The 13,034-nt window shown below is 37.4% G+C and overlaps 1 protein-coding gene across 1 annotated transcript in view; it reads left to right on the plus strand.

The window, feature by feature from the left end:
• The window catches only part of LOC138172838 (serine protease inhibitor Kazal-type 6-like), a 30,545-nt gene extending 21,639 nt beyond the window's left edge, over positions 1-8,906 (plus strand). Inside the window, exons 2-4 of the mRNA XM_069102720.1 lie at positions 7,327-7,421; positions 7,771-7,886; positions 8,861-8,906. Coding sequence (XP_068958821.1) covers positions 7,327-7,421; positions 7,771-7,886; positions 8,861-8,906 — 257 coding nt within the window. The remainder of the gene's footprint in view (positions 1-7,326; positions 7,422-7,770; positions 7,887-8,860) is intronic.
• Positions 8,907-13,034: the final 4,128 nt, after the last annotated feature.

Below are 13,034 nucleotides of genomic sequence, written 5' to 3' on the forward strand. Positions count from 1 at the left end.
CTGTCTCTGTCTCTCTCTCTCTCTCTGTCTCTGTCTCTGTCTCTGTCTCTCTGTCTCTGTCTCTCTGTCTCTCTCTCTCTCTCTCTCTATATATATATATGTCTATATATATACATTTATACACATACATAGTCATTGTACCTCCAGTGCTGAGCACAGTACCTTATATATAGCAAGTGCTTAATAAATATTGGTGGAATTTACTTAAATCAAGCCCAAGTTCTTCCTCTGGGTCTCACCTCACTGCTATTTCTCCTATACCAACGTCCTGTGTAACAAGTCACTGAACTTTGCTCCCAGTTTCCTCCCTTGTCAAATGAGAGGGTTTGGACTAGAAAACTGGTTAGGCCTCTTCCAGTTTTCAGTCTTATAATCTTAAAATCCTTAATGATTGATTCTAAACTTTGGGTAAAGAAAGTTACATTGAAAAGTCTGAATAACTTTAAATAGATGAACTTTAATTGTTTTTAAGCACTTAGAGTATGAAAGGGTACTCAGGTGATATTTTAGTGAATAGATCAGACTGAACTGTGATTAGCCCTTCAATTATCCATATATGTATAAGTGTTTCAAAAAATATAAAACTTTCATTTTGTTCTTCCAAGGAGATTTAGGCTGGTCACAACCTCAAAGATTTCATCTTGTTTTCGGGATAAATTCTTTAATCACTTTGGCTTCTCTGCCTCCTAGAATAAGGGAGCTGCAATGAACAGGAGGCATCCTCTTGACATTTGACAGAGGCATAAGCTGAGGCTTAGAAAGGTTAAAGACATTTAGGTGATAAAGTAGAATACCCAGATCTACTGACTACAAATCTCTCTTTCCACTTCTTCATGCTGATGTCGGGGACAGGGGTAGTATGCCTATAAGGGTAGACATGAACATTGGCTAAAATTGAGTTAGAACTATAAGGAATCTTCTAGTCCAATCCATTCATTTTATAGTGGAGGAAAATGAGGTCCCAACAAGGGGAGTGATTTGGCTACCATTTTGTTGTAAGTAGGAAATGTAGGTAGGATTGAAAATCAGGTATTCCCATCTAAAATGGGGAAAATAAGACAGATGATTATTAAGTCCCTTACCTCCTGCAGTGGTCTCTTCTGGATACCAAAATGAATAAATGTAGTCTGCAACTTCAAGGGACTTAGAATATAGAAACAAGATGAACCGTAGACACAAATAGTCACGTCACATGTGATGACAATAACAACTTTCTTTGCCATAGCACTTTAAGATTTAGAGGTAGAGTGGAATGTAGTCTGAATTCAGAGTGAGAAGACTTGCCTTTGTCACTCTCTTTGTAAACCTTAGGCAAGTCAGGTAATCTCTGGGCCTCACTTTCATTATGGATAAAATAAGGGAGTAAAACTAAATGACCACTAAGGTCCCTTTCAGTTTTAGTCCTATGTCATAATGTTTTCTGGAGGATAGTCTTGTGAAAGGCAAATTATATTATTATTGTACCCACTTTACAGATGTGGTAGTTAAGGTTCAGAGAAAACAACTGATTTACCCAAGGTCATACAACAAGTAAACAGACTGAAAACCAGTTTCCTAACTCAGAAGCAAAGTTCTTTTCACTATATCTCATGGCTTTTCATAAATTTAACAAAATTATTTTGCTGTACGATTTGGATATACCTCTCCTTGTAAGAAGATTTTACTATGTAGGAGAGAGCTATTAAAAAAAAAAACTTTAGATATAACCTAATCGTAATTTACCTTCCCCACTTAGAAGCAAGTAAATTGAGGCACAGTAGTAATATGACTTGAAAGAGGTCACATCGTTGGTTGACAAAGTCAGCATTTGAACCCAAGTTTTGCGATACTAAATCTAGGATTCTTCCTAATACATTCTAAATCTAAGTTTTGCAGAAATTATCACTTAAAATTGGCCCTTTTGTTACAGGAATTAGCTGAGCCTGAGCTTATTATAAACCTATTATTGACCCAACAAACAGTCCTATACTCACTTGGCACATAGTAAGCACTTAATAAGTAATTTTCATTGACTTATGTGTAGAGATTTGGGGGGGATAGTCATAGGATATCATGGTGACTATAAACACAGCCCACTTGTGCCAATAAGTTGGCCTGGGGGTTGAAATGATCATCATCATTACTATTCCTAGTACTATGCTTGGCTAAAGTGACACATGCTTCTCTGAGACTTTAAGCAATGTATTTAAAATAACTGGGTTTCAAGATAAGGAAGCTCATGCTTAGACTTACTCAGATCACACAGTTAAGATCAGGCCTAAGACTCAAACCCAGGTCTTGTAACAACATCAAGATGAGATTCTGTTGGAGACCTTAGACACCATCAAGTCTAAAGCCCTAATTTTACAGAAGAGAATATGAGAGGTGGAGACTTTATTATTTGACCATGGTCACAATTGTTACTGAGACAGAACTGGAATAATTCAAAGTTTTCTAACTCACAGGTTAGAAGACTTAAGGTTAAAGCTAGATATCATCCATCAGTATTTCTTGGAGACTCCTGAGAAATTCAAGAACTTTCTTTTAAAAAACAATACATATTAAAACAAAAAGGGAAAATGTTGCTATCACAAATTTTCAATATGCTACTAGGAATACTTTTTACAAAGGAACTCTTGGGAGCAGTTTGAGCTTAATGGCTAGGGTTAGATGGGGATGGGAGAGTTGAGAGTTCAGATATCAAGAATGAATGAGTCATGTGTGGACCAAGATGTATTTTTTCAGTCCTGTCTGACTCTTTGTGACCCCGTTTAGGGCTTTCTTGGCAAAGATACCGGTGTGGTTTGCCATTTCCTTTTCCAGCTCATTTTACAAATGAGGAAACTGAGTCAAACAGGGTTCAGCTACTTGCCCAGTGTCACACAGCTAGTAAGTGACTGAGGCTGGATTTGAACTCAAGAAGAAGAGTCTTTCTGACTCCAGGCCCAATACTCTACTCACTGTGCCACCTAGCTGCCTGGGGACCAGGTTAGGATGGGGTAGGGGGAAGAACAAGTTTGGATAGAGCATATTGAGAACTGAGGTTGGATAGAGAGAACCTGGGGACAAAGTGAGGATGATGATAATTGGGTAAAAATGAATAGGAGAAGGATTGGGAACAAGTGATGATACATGGGAAGTGATCCATGGACCAGGGATGGTGATGGAGAGTTAGAAACCAGGGCTTGAATAAAGGGGCTCCGGGGACCAGGAATGCAATGGAATAATGGTGGGATTTGGGTCCAAGATTAGGTGAGAAGGTTGAGAACCAGGGCTGGATAGGAAGATGTGGAGAACAGAGTTAGATAGGGAAGGGCTTTAGGACTGTGGTCAGATGGGGGATGATTTGGAGTACTAGAAATTATTAAATTATAGAGAAAGAATATCAATTCGTGCTAAATTAGGAATGTTTGGTAGTCAAAAACAGGGTTTGGATGGAGAGGGCTGTTTATCAGGGTTGAAGCTGGGAGCCAAAGCTGGAGAGCAGCATGAGACCCTGGTCATCATTACCTTCTAGATAGATATTGCATCCTAATGCCTCCCTCCATCTGATCCACATGATAGTTTCTCCAATGGGGAGGAGGGTGTATGAATGGCCCCAGAGACCTGATGCTAGAAGGGTCAGGGAAGCATACCCTCCAGACTGGGTGTTGATACACAATTCCAGTACCTGTTTATTCCATCAACCTTCAGAGAAAAAAAAAATATGTATGGGGAGGCAGGATGGGTTGGTAAATAAAGAGTAGTGACCAGTGGGCAAGTTCCTTATCTTCATTGTCTGAACAGATCCTCAAAATGTGTTAAAGGCATTGGATTTAGAGGTGGTAGAAATGGATTCAAGTTTCGGTTTCTTTGTTACTAGCTATGTGTCCTTGAAAAAGTCTCTCTCTCTCTCTCTGTCTCTCTCTGTCACTCTCTCTCTGTCTCTCTCTCTCTCTTTGTCTCTCTGTCTCTGTCTCTGTCTCTCTCTCTCTCTGTCTCTCTCTGTCTCTCTCTCTCTCTCTCTCTCTCTGTCTCTCTCTCTTTTTCTCTCTCTCTCTCTCTGTCTCTCTGTATCTCTCTCTCTCTGTGTATTTCTGTTATGTCTTTCTGTATCTCTGTCTCTGTCTGTCTCTGTTTTCTTATCTAAATAATGAAAATATTTGATCACATAGTGGTGTCAACTCTAATAGAAATGGATCACTGTGGGCTGTCCTGTCTATAGAGGTCTCAGACATTCTCACTGACCTTGTCCTGGGGTGGGGGGGGGGGGGGGAAGGAAAGTGACTGTTGCTAACTTTAGGATATTCTGAGGGCAGGAATACATCCCCCACTCCCCCAACCAGTTGTTTTTTTTTTTTTCCTTTCTGGGCGTCAGTTTCGTTCTCTACAAAATAGGATAGTCATATATCATTTCTTATGTCCTAGGGTTTGTTGTAAGGAAAGTATTTTGCAAACTGTAGCATGCTAATGAAAAATGAACTATTGTGATATTATGCCTAGACAGGATCAGCATGGAGCCTGGTGAAATTCAATGACAAGCAAACACCAAATGGCATACCCTGCAAAAGGGAGCCCAGATTCTGAACTGAACAAATGTTCACAACTTATAAAGATCTTGTAAAGTGTAAGGCTTTGGCAATATCTTCTTTGATAATGGAAAAAATAGTATTTCATTAGGAGAAAAAGGACATGGATTCAAATTTTTGCCACTAGAATACTAGGAAAGGTACTTTATATTTCAAGTCTTGAAATTCCTCTTCTGTAAAATAGGAATTTGAGTTAGGTGCCCTCTCAGATTCTCCCAGGTTCTGGCATTTTAAATTCTACATTCTCTTTTATGTCTAACATTCTATTTTCTATATTCTATCTTTAAGTCCCACAAAGTCATGATTAGTGGTTTCCTGCTGGGGAGTGTTTGGGGGCTAATAGACCTGGAAACCTGGCCACCCTGAGAGTGACAGTTTTATATTGCCCATCGCAGAGGCTCAGAGAAAACCTTTTGTTCAATCTCAGTCCCCAGGGAAGTTGATAGGAGATGAAATCAAATCTCTTGGGTAACTCCCAAACCCCAAACCTCTTTCCTTCCTTTGCTTTCCTCAATAACCCAAATCCTTCATCCTGCATCCTTCCCCAGGGAACTGTGGGAGAATCCCAGGTCTTTAACAAAGATCCTAAGCTGTAGATTAGGTGAGAAGAAACTGAATTAATACAAGGTCACTAGTACCTCTTTCTTATCTCCTTTGCCAAAGAACAAAAGAGCCCGGGTCCCAAGGTTATTGGGCTAAGTGTTTGGGAAAGGTGTCTTAAGGTTTCATCTCTCTAACATAAGGGATTTATCATTTTCTTTCTTTTTATTATTGAGTGTATCCATTTGATCAAGTTGACCTTTTCAATGAGTTCTGAGCTCAATTTTAATTTCTGTACTGGACAAAATGCCCTTTGGTAGGCAGTAGGAGAGAATAATAAGACCCACATACACTGTAATGTTGGACTATATGATAGGCTATTTATTTAGGAATTAAGCCCACCTCTTTGAAGGACCTTATTTTCACCAGCTCAATGTGCTGCTGCTATTGTTTACGTAGGGATGTATGTGCATGCATGTGTGTGTGTGTGTGCGTGTGTGCGTGTGTGTGTGAAGGAGGAGCAGGTTGGTGGTACAAGCTGCTCCCTTATCTCTAGTGAGAACAAAAGGGATTGATATAGGCAGTTTGCATCCCGTGTTACTGAAAAGGGCTTTTAGTTTGGAGCAAAAATCTCAGCTCTTCTATATAACCTGTGAGATTTGGGAGAAATCATGACCTTTCTCACATCTTCTTTTCCCTTCTATAAAATGAGAGGGAAAAGTGCATTAGAAAAACCAGTAGTTTTAGAATCTGAAGATAACTTGGATTCATGCTTCATCTCTACCACTAGCTGGCAAAGGTCACATCTTTGGCAAAGTCACTTAAATTTCCTGAATCTTAGCTTCTTCATCATATTTTATGGGAATAATACTACTTGCACTACCAACATCAAAGGATGCTTGTGAAGAAAGTGTTTTATGATACTATATAAATGTGCTATTGTAATTAACAATAATAATAATTTCCGTAAATGCTTTGCTTTTTACGGGGCTGTGCAAAGTTCTACATGGCTAAAGAAATTATGATAGGTAAATATCAAATTTTCCAAGATAAAAACTACATGTGCTAAATTGGGGTACTTGTATAATTTTTTCTCCTACTTCTACTCACTTCATTCTTCATCAGTTCTTTGAGGCATTCTTAGTATCTTCTGAAACTATCCCTTTTGTGATTTCTTATGGTGCGATAATATTCTATTATATCACATACTGTAGTTTGTTTGTCCCCCAATAGGTGAATGCTCTCTTTTAAGAAAAAAAGTTATGAAAAGAGTTGTTTTTAAAAATGTATACATGTGTATGTTTTCCTTTTTTTAACTTTTAAATATTTATTTTATTTTTAATTTATGTGATGAAACAAATATTTCCATAACATAGTATAATAAAAATGATTACACTTGAAATTAAAAATCTGTTATGTATAGCTTGCTATTCCATTTACAAATATAAAAAATTTAAATTTAATAACTTTCTTTTTTTCTCTTTTTCTCCTTGTTTTCCCCTTCCCTCCCTACACTAGAGATGGCTACCATTAGACATAGTTTACACACATATGTAAAATTATTCTATGTGCATACTTCCAGTTATCATTTCTTTCTCTGCATGCATATTGTACCTTTCTTCATATGTCCCCTAATAGTGGAATAGTTTGGTAAAGGGTATGGACAGTTTAGGGACACTTTTGAAAAATTCCAAATTGCTTTAACTTGGGATTTTAGAGAGATAGAACATTTATTGAGCACTTACTCTTTGTCAAGCACTGTTATAAGCTCTGAGTTTATAAATATTGGCAAGTAAGGTGGGTCTTGCCCTTAAAGAATTTCCATGGTAATAGGGGAAAAAATAGAAGAAGGAAAGTTGGAAGGGTGAGAGTGAGGACTTATACTTGTGGTTTCAGGCTAAGGAAATGGTCAAGGAGTGACATTGGTGGCCTGGTTCCAGGAAAGATAAAGTAAACACTCTTGTCAGAGGCCAGTGACCTAGGGGTTTGACTCTACAGTTCCAGTGGGAGAGAGATAGAATTATGACCAGAGTATAGATACCAAGGTAGAGAGATGGCTTTATCCTCCTAAAAACACAAGAACATTGGGCTGGACATCAGGATATTTGGGTTCTATTTCCTATTCTACCTTTATCTTTATCTATGGGATTAGGGAAATCACTGTTCCCTCTGGGCCTCAGTTTCTTTATCTGTAAAATTAAAGCTTGCATTCTATGTTCTATAATGCTCTTTCCAATAGTTGTCAATGAATCTAATCACCTAAATATAATGATTGTGTCTGAATGCATGAACAGTATCATCTTAAAGGGCTTACCAAGGAATATCATCTTGGAGGTACGCCAGTTCCTTAGAAAACAATCTGGGACCATTCAGTCCAGGGGAAAGATTATCTCCTTTTCCCTCCCCCACACCACATTTCTATATGACAACAATGTTCCAAATCTGATGCTTATCATGATCAGCCAGCTTTCTTGATTATAAGAATAAATTATAGTCAACTTCTATTTACAAAAGTAGAAGCACAGGTAATGGAGTTGAAACAAATCTCTCCCCTAAATGGCTTAAGCATAAAACTGGTACATAAAAGGGCTGATTTTAACTTTGTGGTATGGTAAAATATAGCGACTGTGAATATGATCATTTTGGGGATTCTGTGAAACATTCCTCTATTGTACTACATTAGGTGGACTGCGGTGAATTTCGAGACCCCAAGGTATATTGCACTCGAGAATCTAACCCTCATTGTGGCTCTGATGGCCAGACGTATGGCAACAAGTGTTCCTTCTGTAAAGCCATGGTGTAAGTAATTGATCTCTATTTCCCCACATGTAAAATGGGAAGTTGGATTAGATAGCTAAAAGTCTACTTCATGTCTTACATTCTGTGTTCTGTGTTATAAGGTCCCTCCCAGTTCACATATTCCATTTTCCATGTTCTAAGATCCCATCTAGTCAGAAAATCCCAAGCTTCCCCTAACATTTGTTCAAAGACTGCTAGAGTCAGCCTTGTTATAATTTTGCCCACTAGGGGTAGAATATGTAATCATACCTGCCAAAATATCAAGACCACAAAATCCTATGCTATTGAAGAATGTTAGAGATAGAAAGATTCTCAAAGATGATCTGTTTCTCTGGTCTCATTTCATAGATGACAAAAGTGAGACCATGGGGGAAGATAAGGGAATGAACCAATATCACACAGTTAACAAGTGGCAAAGTCCAGAATTCACCAGGTGTCCTTAATCCAAATGAATTTTTCCTTCTAAAATGTCATACTTCTTACTCATTACAATGAATTATTTGGAAAGGGCAAGCTGAAGTATTCATTTCAGGGAAACCTCTTTAACTAAAATATTGAGACAATCAAATAAACGTTTCATTGAACTCAGTCATGCAGATACTTGTCCTTTCCCATAGACTGGGACATAAGCTCAACCAATAATCTAGGCTTGGGTATTGATAGATTCAGATGGTCCAACTACATAGACTAGTGGTTTATTTCAATAGCCTCCTATCCTGTTTTTGCCATCAAGGGGTAAATGCTATCGTCTTATGAGAGAAAATCAAAACAAAACTTGGATTGAGACTTAAGAAACCTAGGCTCTTTTAGGTCTGATTTTGACTTTAATTACTGTGTGATCTTGGACCAACTCCTTCTCTTCTTGGGACCACTATTTTTTTATTTATGAAATGAGATGTTTCAGTTAGATGGGCTAGGTCACTTCCAGTTCTGCCCTTCTATAACTGCCATATTTATGTGTGTCTCTTTCACAGGGAAAGTGGTGGAAAGGTGACATTAAAGCATACAGGAAAATGCTGAAGCTTGATTAGTTTTGTGCATGGTTCGCCCTCCAGTCTCTACTCCATTCTCCCGATCCCTTTCCTTATTCTTCCTTTGCCTCATCTTTCTGTGAGGAATCATACTACAGATACACATCTTTTACTGACCTCAGGCCTGGGGAAGGGGTTCAATCTAAGCCAATTTACATCTGTGCCCTCTTATATATTCTATATGAATAAAATAAATTCCACAGAAGCCTGAGTCTTGTTTTAATTTCAACTGATCACAATTCATAGAGGGATAGGCAGTATTGCAGGAATAATTCTGAGATTACAACAGATGACCTGCATTCACATCCCAACTCTGCCACTAAGCAGCTATAGGACCTGGTGCAGATTGGTTTCTCTTTCTGAACCTCGTTTTCTCAATGTGTGAAACATTATTTAAAAGGTGATTTGTGAAGAGACAGAATTAATCGTCCCTCCCAAACAATAAGGGTACATCAGTAGTAAGTCATGCTAGGCCAAGCTAATTTTCTTTCTTAACAGGATTGCTACCTTATAGATAAAGGAATGTAATAGTTGAAGCATTTCTGAATTTCACCGGGGTCTTTGACAAAGTGTCTCATGATGCCTTTTATCATCAGATGAGAGAACAAAGAGATTGGTTCAGAAGTACATGGAATGAGCCAAAAGAGTAGAGACTTTTGGAAAAAACTCAACAGGGTTGGATGAGTCTAGTTGAGCATTCCAGATGTCTGTCATTGGAAGTTTTCTATTTAACATCTATTTTCAATGACTTGAATGAAACCTGATATGTCATATCATACTTATAAAACTATAGTTAATGGGATAAAAGAACAGATAACAAAAAAGTGACTGAATCATGAATTAAAAAATATCTTGACAGTCTCAAAACCCAGAAGAGGTAAGAAAAATTAACAGAGAAGAATATAAGACTTTATTGGGATTAAAAATTAAATTACACATATAAAAATTAAGTTCTTAACAGAGGTGAGAATATGGCTGTAGAACATGAAATATACAGTCAGATTAGTTGACATGTTGGTTAGTTTGGCCAATCTGCTCCCTCCTATTCTTTTTTTAAAACTTTTGTTTTTAAAATGAAAGATGTATATCTGGGTAGGGGAAAGTAGAAATGGCAGTGATATGAATAAAAGTTATCAATAAAAATTAAAATAGAATAGGGCAAACGAGTCTAGACATTTCATGGGGGAAAATGTTCAATGGACTGAAAAATAAGCAGGAGTTAACCATAATCTGGCAGCCAAAAAAGGTTAATTTGATTTTACACTGCATTGAGATCAGTATAACAACAATCATAAAACATTCATTTATACCTACACTGTTATTCCCTGATTTCTAGTAGCTTTCATTCTTTAAGAGGATTTAATTTATATACATGTATAGATGTGAACTTATATTAAAAAAATGCAAGGTTAATTTGGTAGACTGGGAGGATTAGGAGAGGTCACTTGTAGGAGATCATGCTTCAGCTGAGATTCAAAGGAATAAAGAGATGCAAGAGACAGAAATGAATATGGGGTGCAAGCAAGGAATGCATAGAGCATGTCCAGAGGAGGTATACCCTATATTCTCTGAGAGGAACAGCAAAAAAGATCAATTTGGTTCTACCAAAGAGGTGTGTGTAGGGAAATATTTTAGGTAGGACATTAAAAAATGTCCAATTAGGGTATGGTGGTATATGGGGAGGTTGAGGTAGGTGGATTTCCTGATCTTAGGAATTTATAGTTGGAATAGCCTAAAACCAATTGGGTATCCATACTAATTTCAGCACCAATATGATGGGCTTTTGGGGATGGGAAGCCTCTAGATTGTCCCAGGAGGGGAAAACTAGCCTGGGCTAGGGAAGTATAGGGGAATAAAAGTTCTGTCCTGATTATTAGTGGAATCAGGCTGTGAATGGCTGCTGCACTTTTAGCTAAATGGAGACAGGGAGACATTCTATAAAAAAATAAATAAGCAAATGAATGGATGAAAGTATAAGCAAATAAATAGACAGGTCGATGCCCACTTATCTCTTCTGTACTTTCACCATCCTGGTGAAGGCTCTTATCACGTCACATGTGGAATACTACAATTACTTTCTGGTTGGTCTCCTTGCAAAAAAGCCTCTCCCTATTCTAGTCCATCATTCACACTCAGCTGCCAAAATGATCTTCCTAAAGAGTGGATCTGATCACATCACCTCTCTAACTCAAAAAACTCCAGTGGTTCTCTATTACCTCCAGGACCAAATACAAAATCCTCAGTTTGGTATTCAAAGACCTTCATAATCAATTTACCTCAAATCCTTTTCCACTCTTCTAAAATTTTATACTCTCATTTCCCCTGCCTACTCTTTGATACTGGTCTTCTTGGTGTTCCTGGAACAAGACAATCATTCTCCTAATATTTTCACTGGCTGTTATCCATGCCTGAAGGAAACCCCCAAAATACTGGAGAAAATAACACCTTAAAAATAGACTAACCCAAATGGTAAAAGAGGTCCAAAAAGCCAATGAGGAGAAGAATGCCTTAAAAAACAGAACTGGCCAAATGGAAAAGGAAGCCCAAAAGCTCACTGAAGAAAATAATTCCTTAAAATTAGAATGGAGCAAAAGGAAGCTAATGACTTTTATTATAATCAAGAAATTATAAAACAGAACCAAAAGAAGGAAAAAAATAGAAGACAACATGAAATATCTCTTTGGAAAAACCACTGACCTGGAAAATAAGTCCAGGGCAGATAATTTTAAAAATTATTCAACTACCTGAAAGCCATGATGAAAAAAAAAGAACCTAGAAATCATCTTTCAAGAAATTATCAAGAAAGACTGTTTTGATATTCTAGAACCAGATGGTAAAATAGAAATCAAAAGAATCCACTGATTGCCTCTTGAAAGAGATCCCAAAAGGAAAATTCCTAGGAATATTGCAGCCAAATCCTAGAGTTTCAAGGTCAGGGAGAAAATATTGCAAGCAGTCAGAAAGAAGCAATTCAAGCACTGTAGAAATACAATAAGTATAATACAAGATCTAGCAGCTCCTTCATTAAGGGATTGAGGAACTTGGAATATGATATTCTAGAGGTCAGAGCAGCTAGGATTAAAACCAAGTATCATCTACCCAGCAAAACTGAGTATAATCTTTTGGGGGGAAAATGAATATTAAATGAAATAGAGGAGTTTCAAGCATTATTGATGAAAACACCACAGTTGAATAGAAAATTTGACTTTTAAGTGTAAGAATCAAAAGAAGCATAAAAAGGTGAACAAGAAAGAGAAATCATAAGGGACTTATTAAAAGTTAAACTGTTTATATTCCTACATGGAAAGATGATATTTGCCACTCATGAGACCTTTCTTAGTATTAGGGTAATTGGAAGAGATATATAGATACATGATAGATAGATAGATAGATAGATAGATAGATAGATAGATAGATAGATAGATAGCACACGTTGAATGTGAAAGAATGATACCTAAAACATAAAATTAATGTGTGAGAGAGGAATATATTTGGAAAAGGAGAAAGGGTAAAATAGAATGGGGTAAATTATCTTATATTAAAGAGGCAAGCAAAATGTGTCACAATAGAGGGGAATAATGAGAGGTAAAAAGGAATGAGTGGACCTTACTCTTATTGGATCTGGCCTAAGGAGGAAATGACTTACACATTAAATTGGATATCTTACCCCACAGGAAAGTAAGGGAGAAGGGGGCAAGAGCAGGATTTGATGAAAGGGAAGACAGATTGGGGGAGGAAATAGTCAGAAGCAAACACTTTTGAAAAGGGATAGGCTCAAAGGAGAAGATAGAATAAGTGGGATGCGGGATAGGATGGAGGATAATATATTTAGTCTCACAACATGACTATTATGGAAGTGTTTTGCGTAACTACACATATATAACCTATATTGAATTGCTTACCTTCTCAATGAAATTTTGTGGGGAGGGAAAAGGGAGAGAATTTGGAACTCAAAGTTTTAAAAACAAATGTCAAAAATCATTTTTACATGCAACTAGGAAATAAGGTATACAGGCAATGGGGTATGGAAATCTTGCTCTACAAGAAGGTAAGGGGTAAGGGTAAGAGCAAATAAAGGTAAGAGCAGGGTTGATAGAAGGGAGGGCAGGCTGAGGGA

Source organism: Petaurus breviceps, unplaced genomic scaffold (assembly GCF_028583685.1).
Source record: "Petaurus breviceps papuanus isolate PSGF00001 unplaced genomic scaffold, PetGlider_PUasm1.0 551, whole genome shotgun sequence".
In the NCBI taxonomy this organism is placed as follows: domain Eukaryota; kingdom Metazoa; phylum Chordata; class Mammalia; order Diprotodontia; family Petauridae; genus Petaurus; species Petaurus breviceps.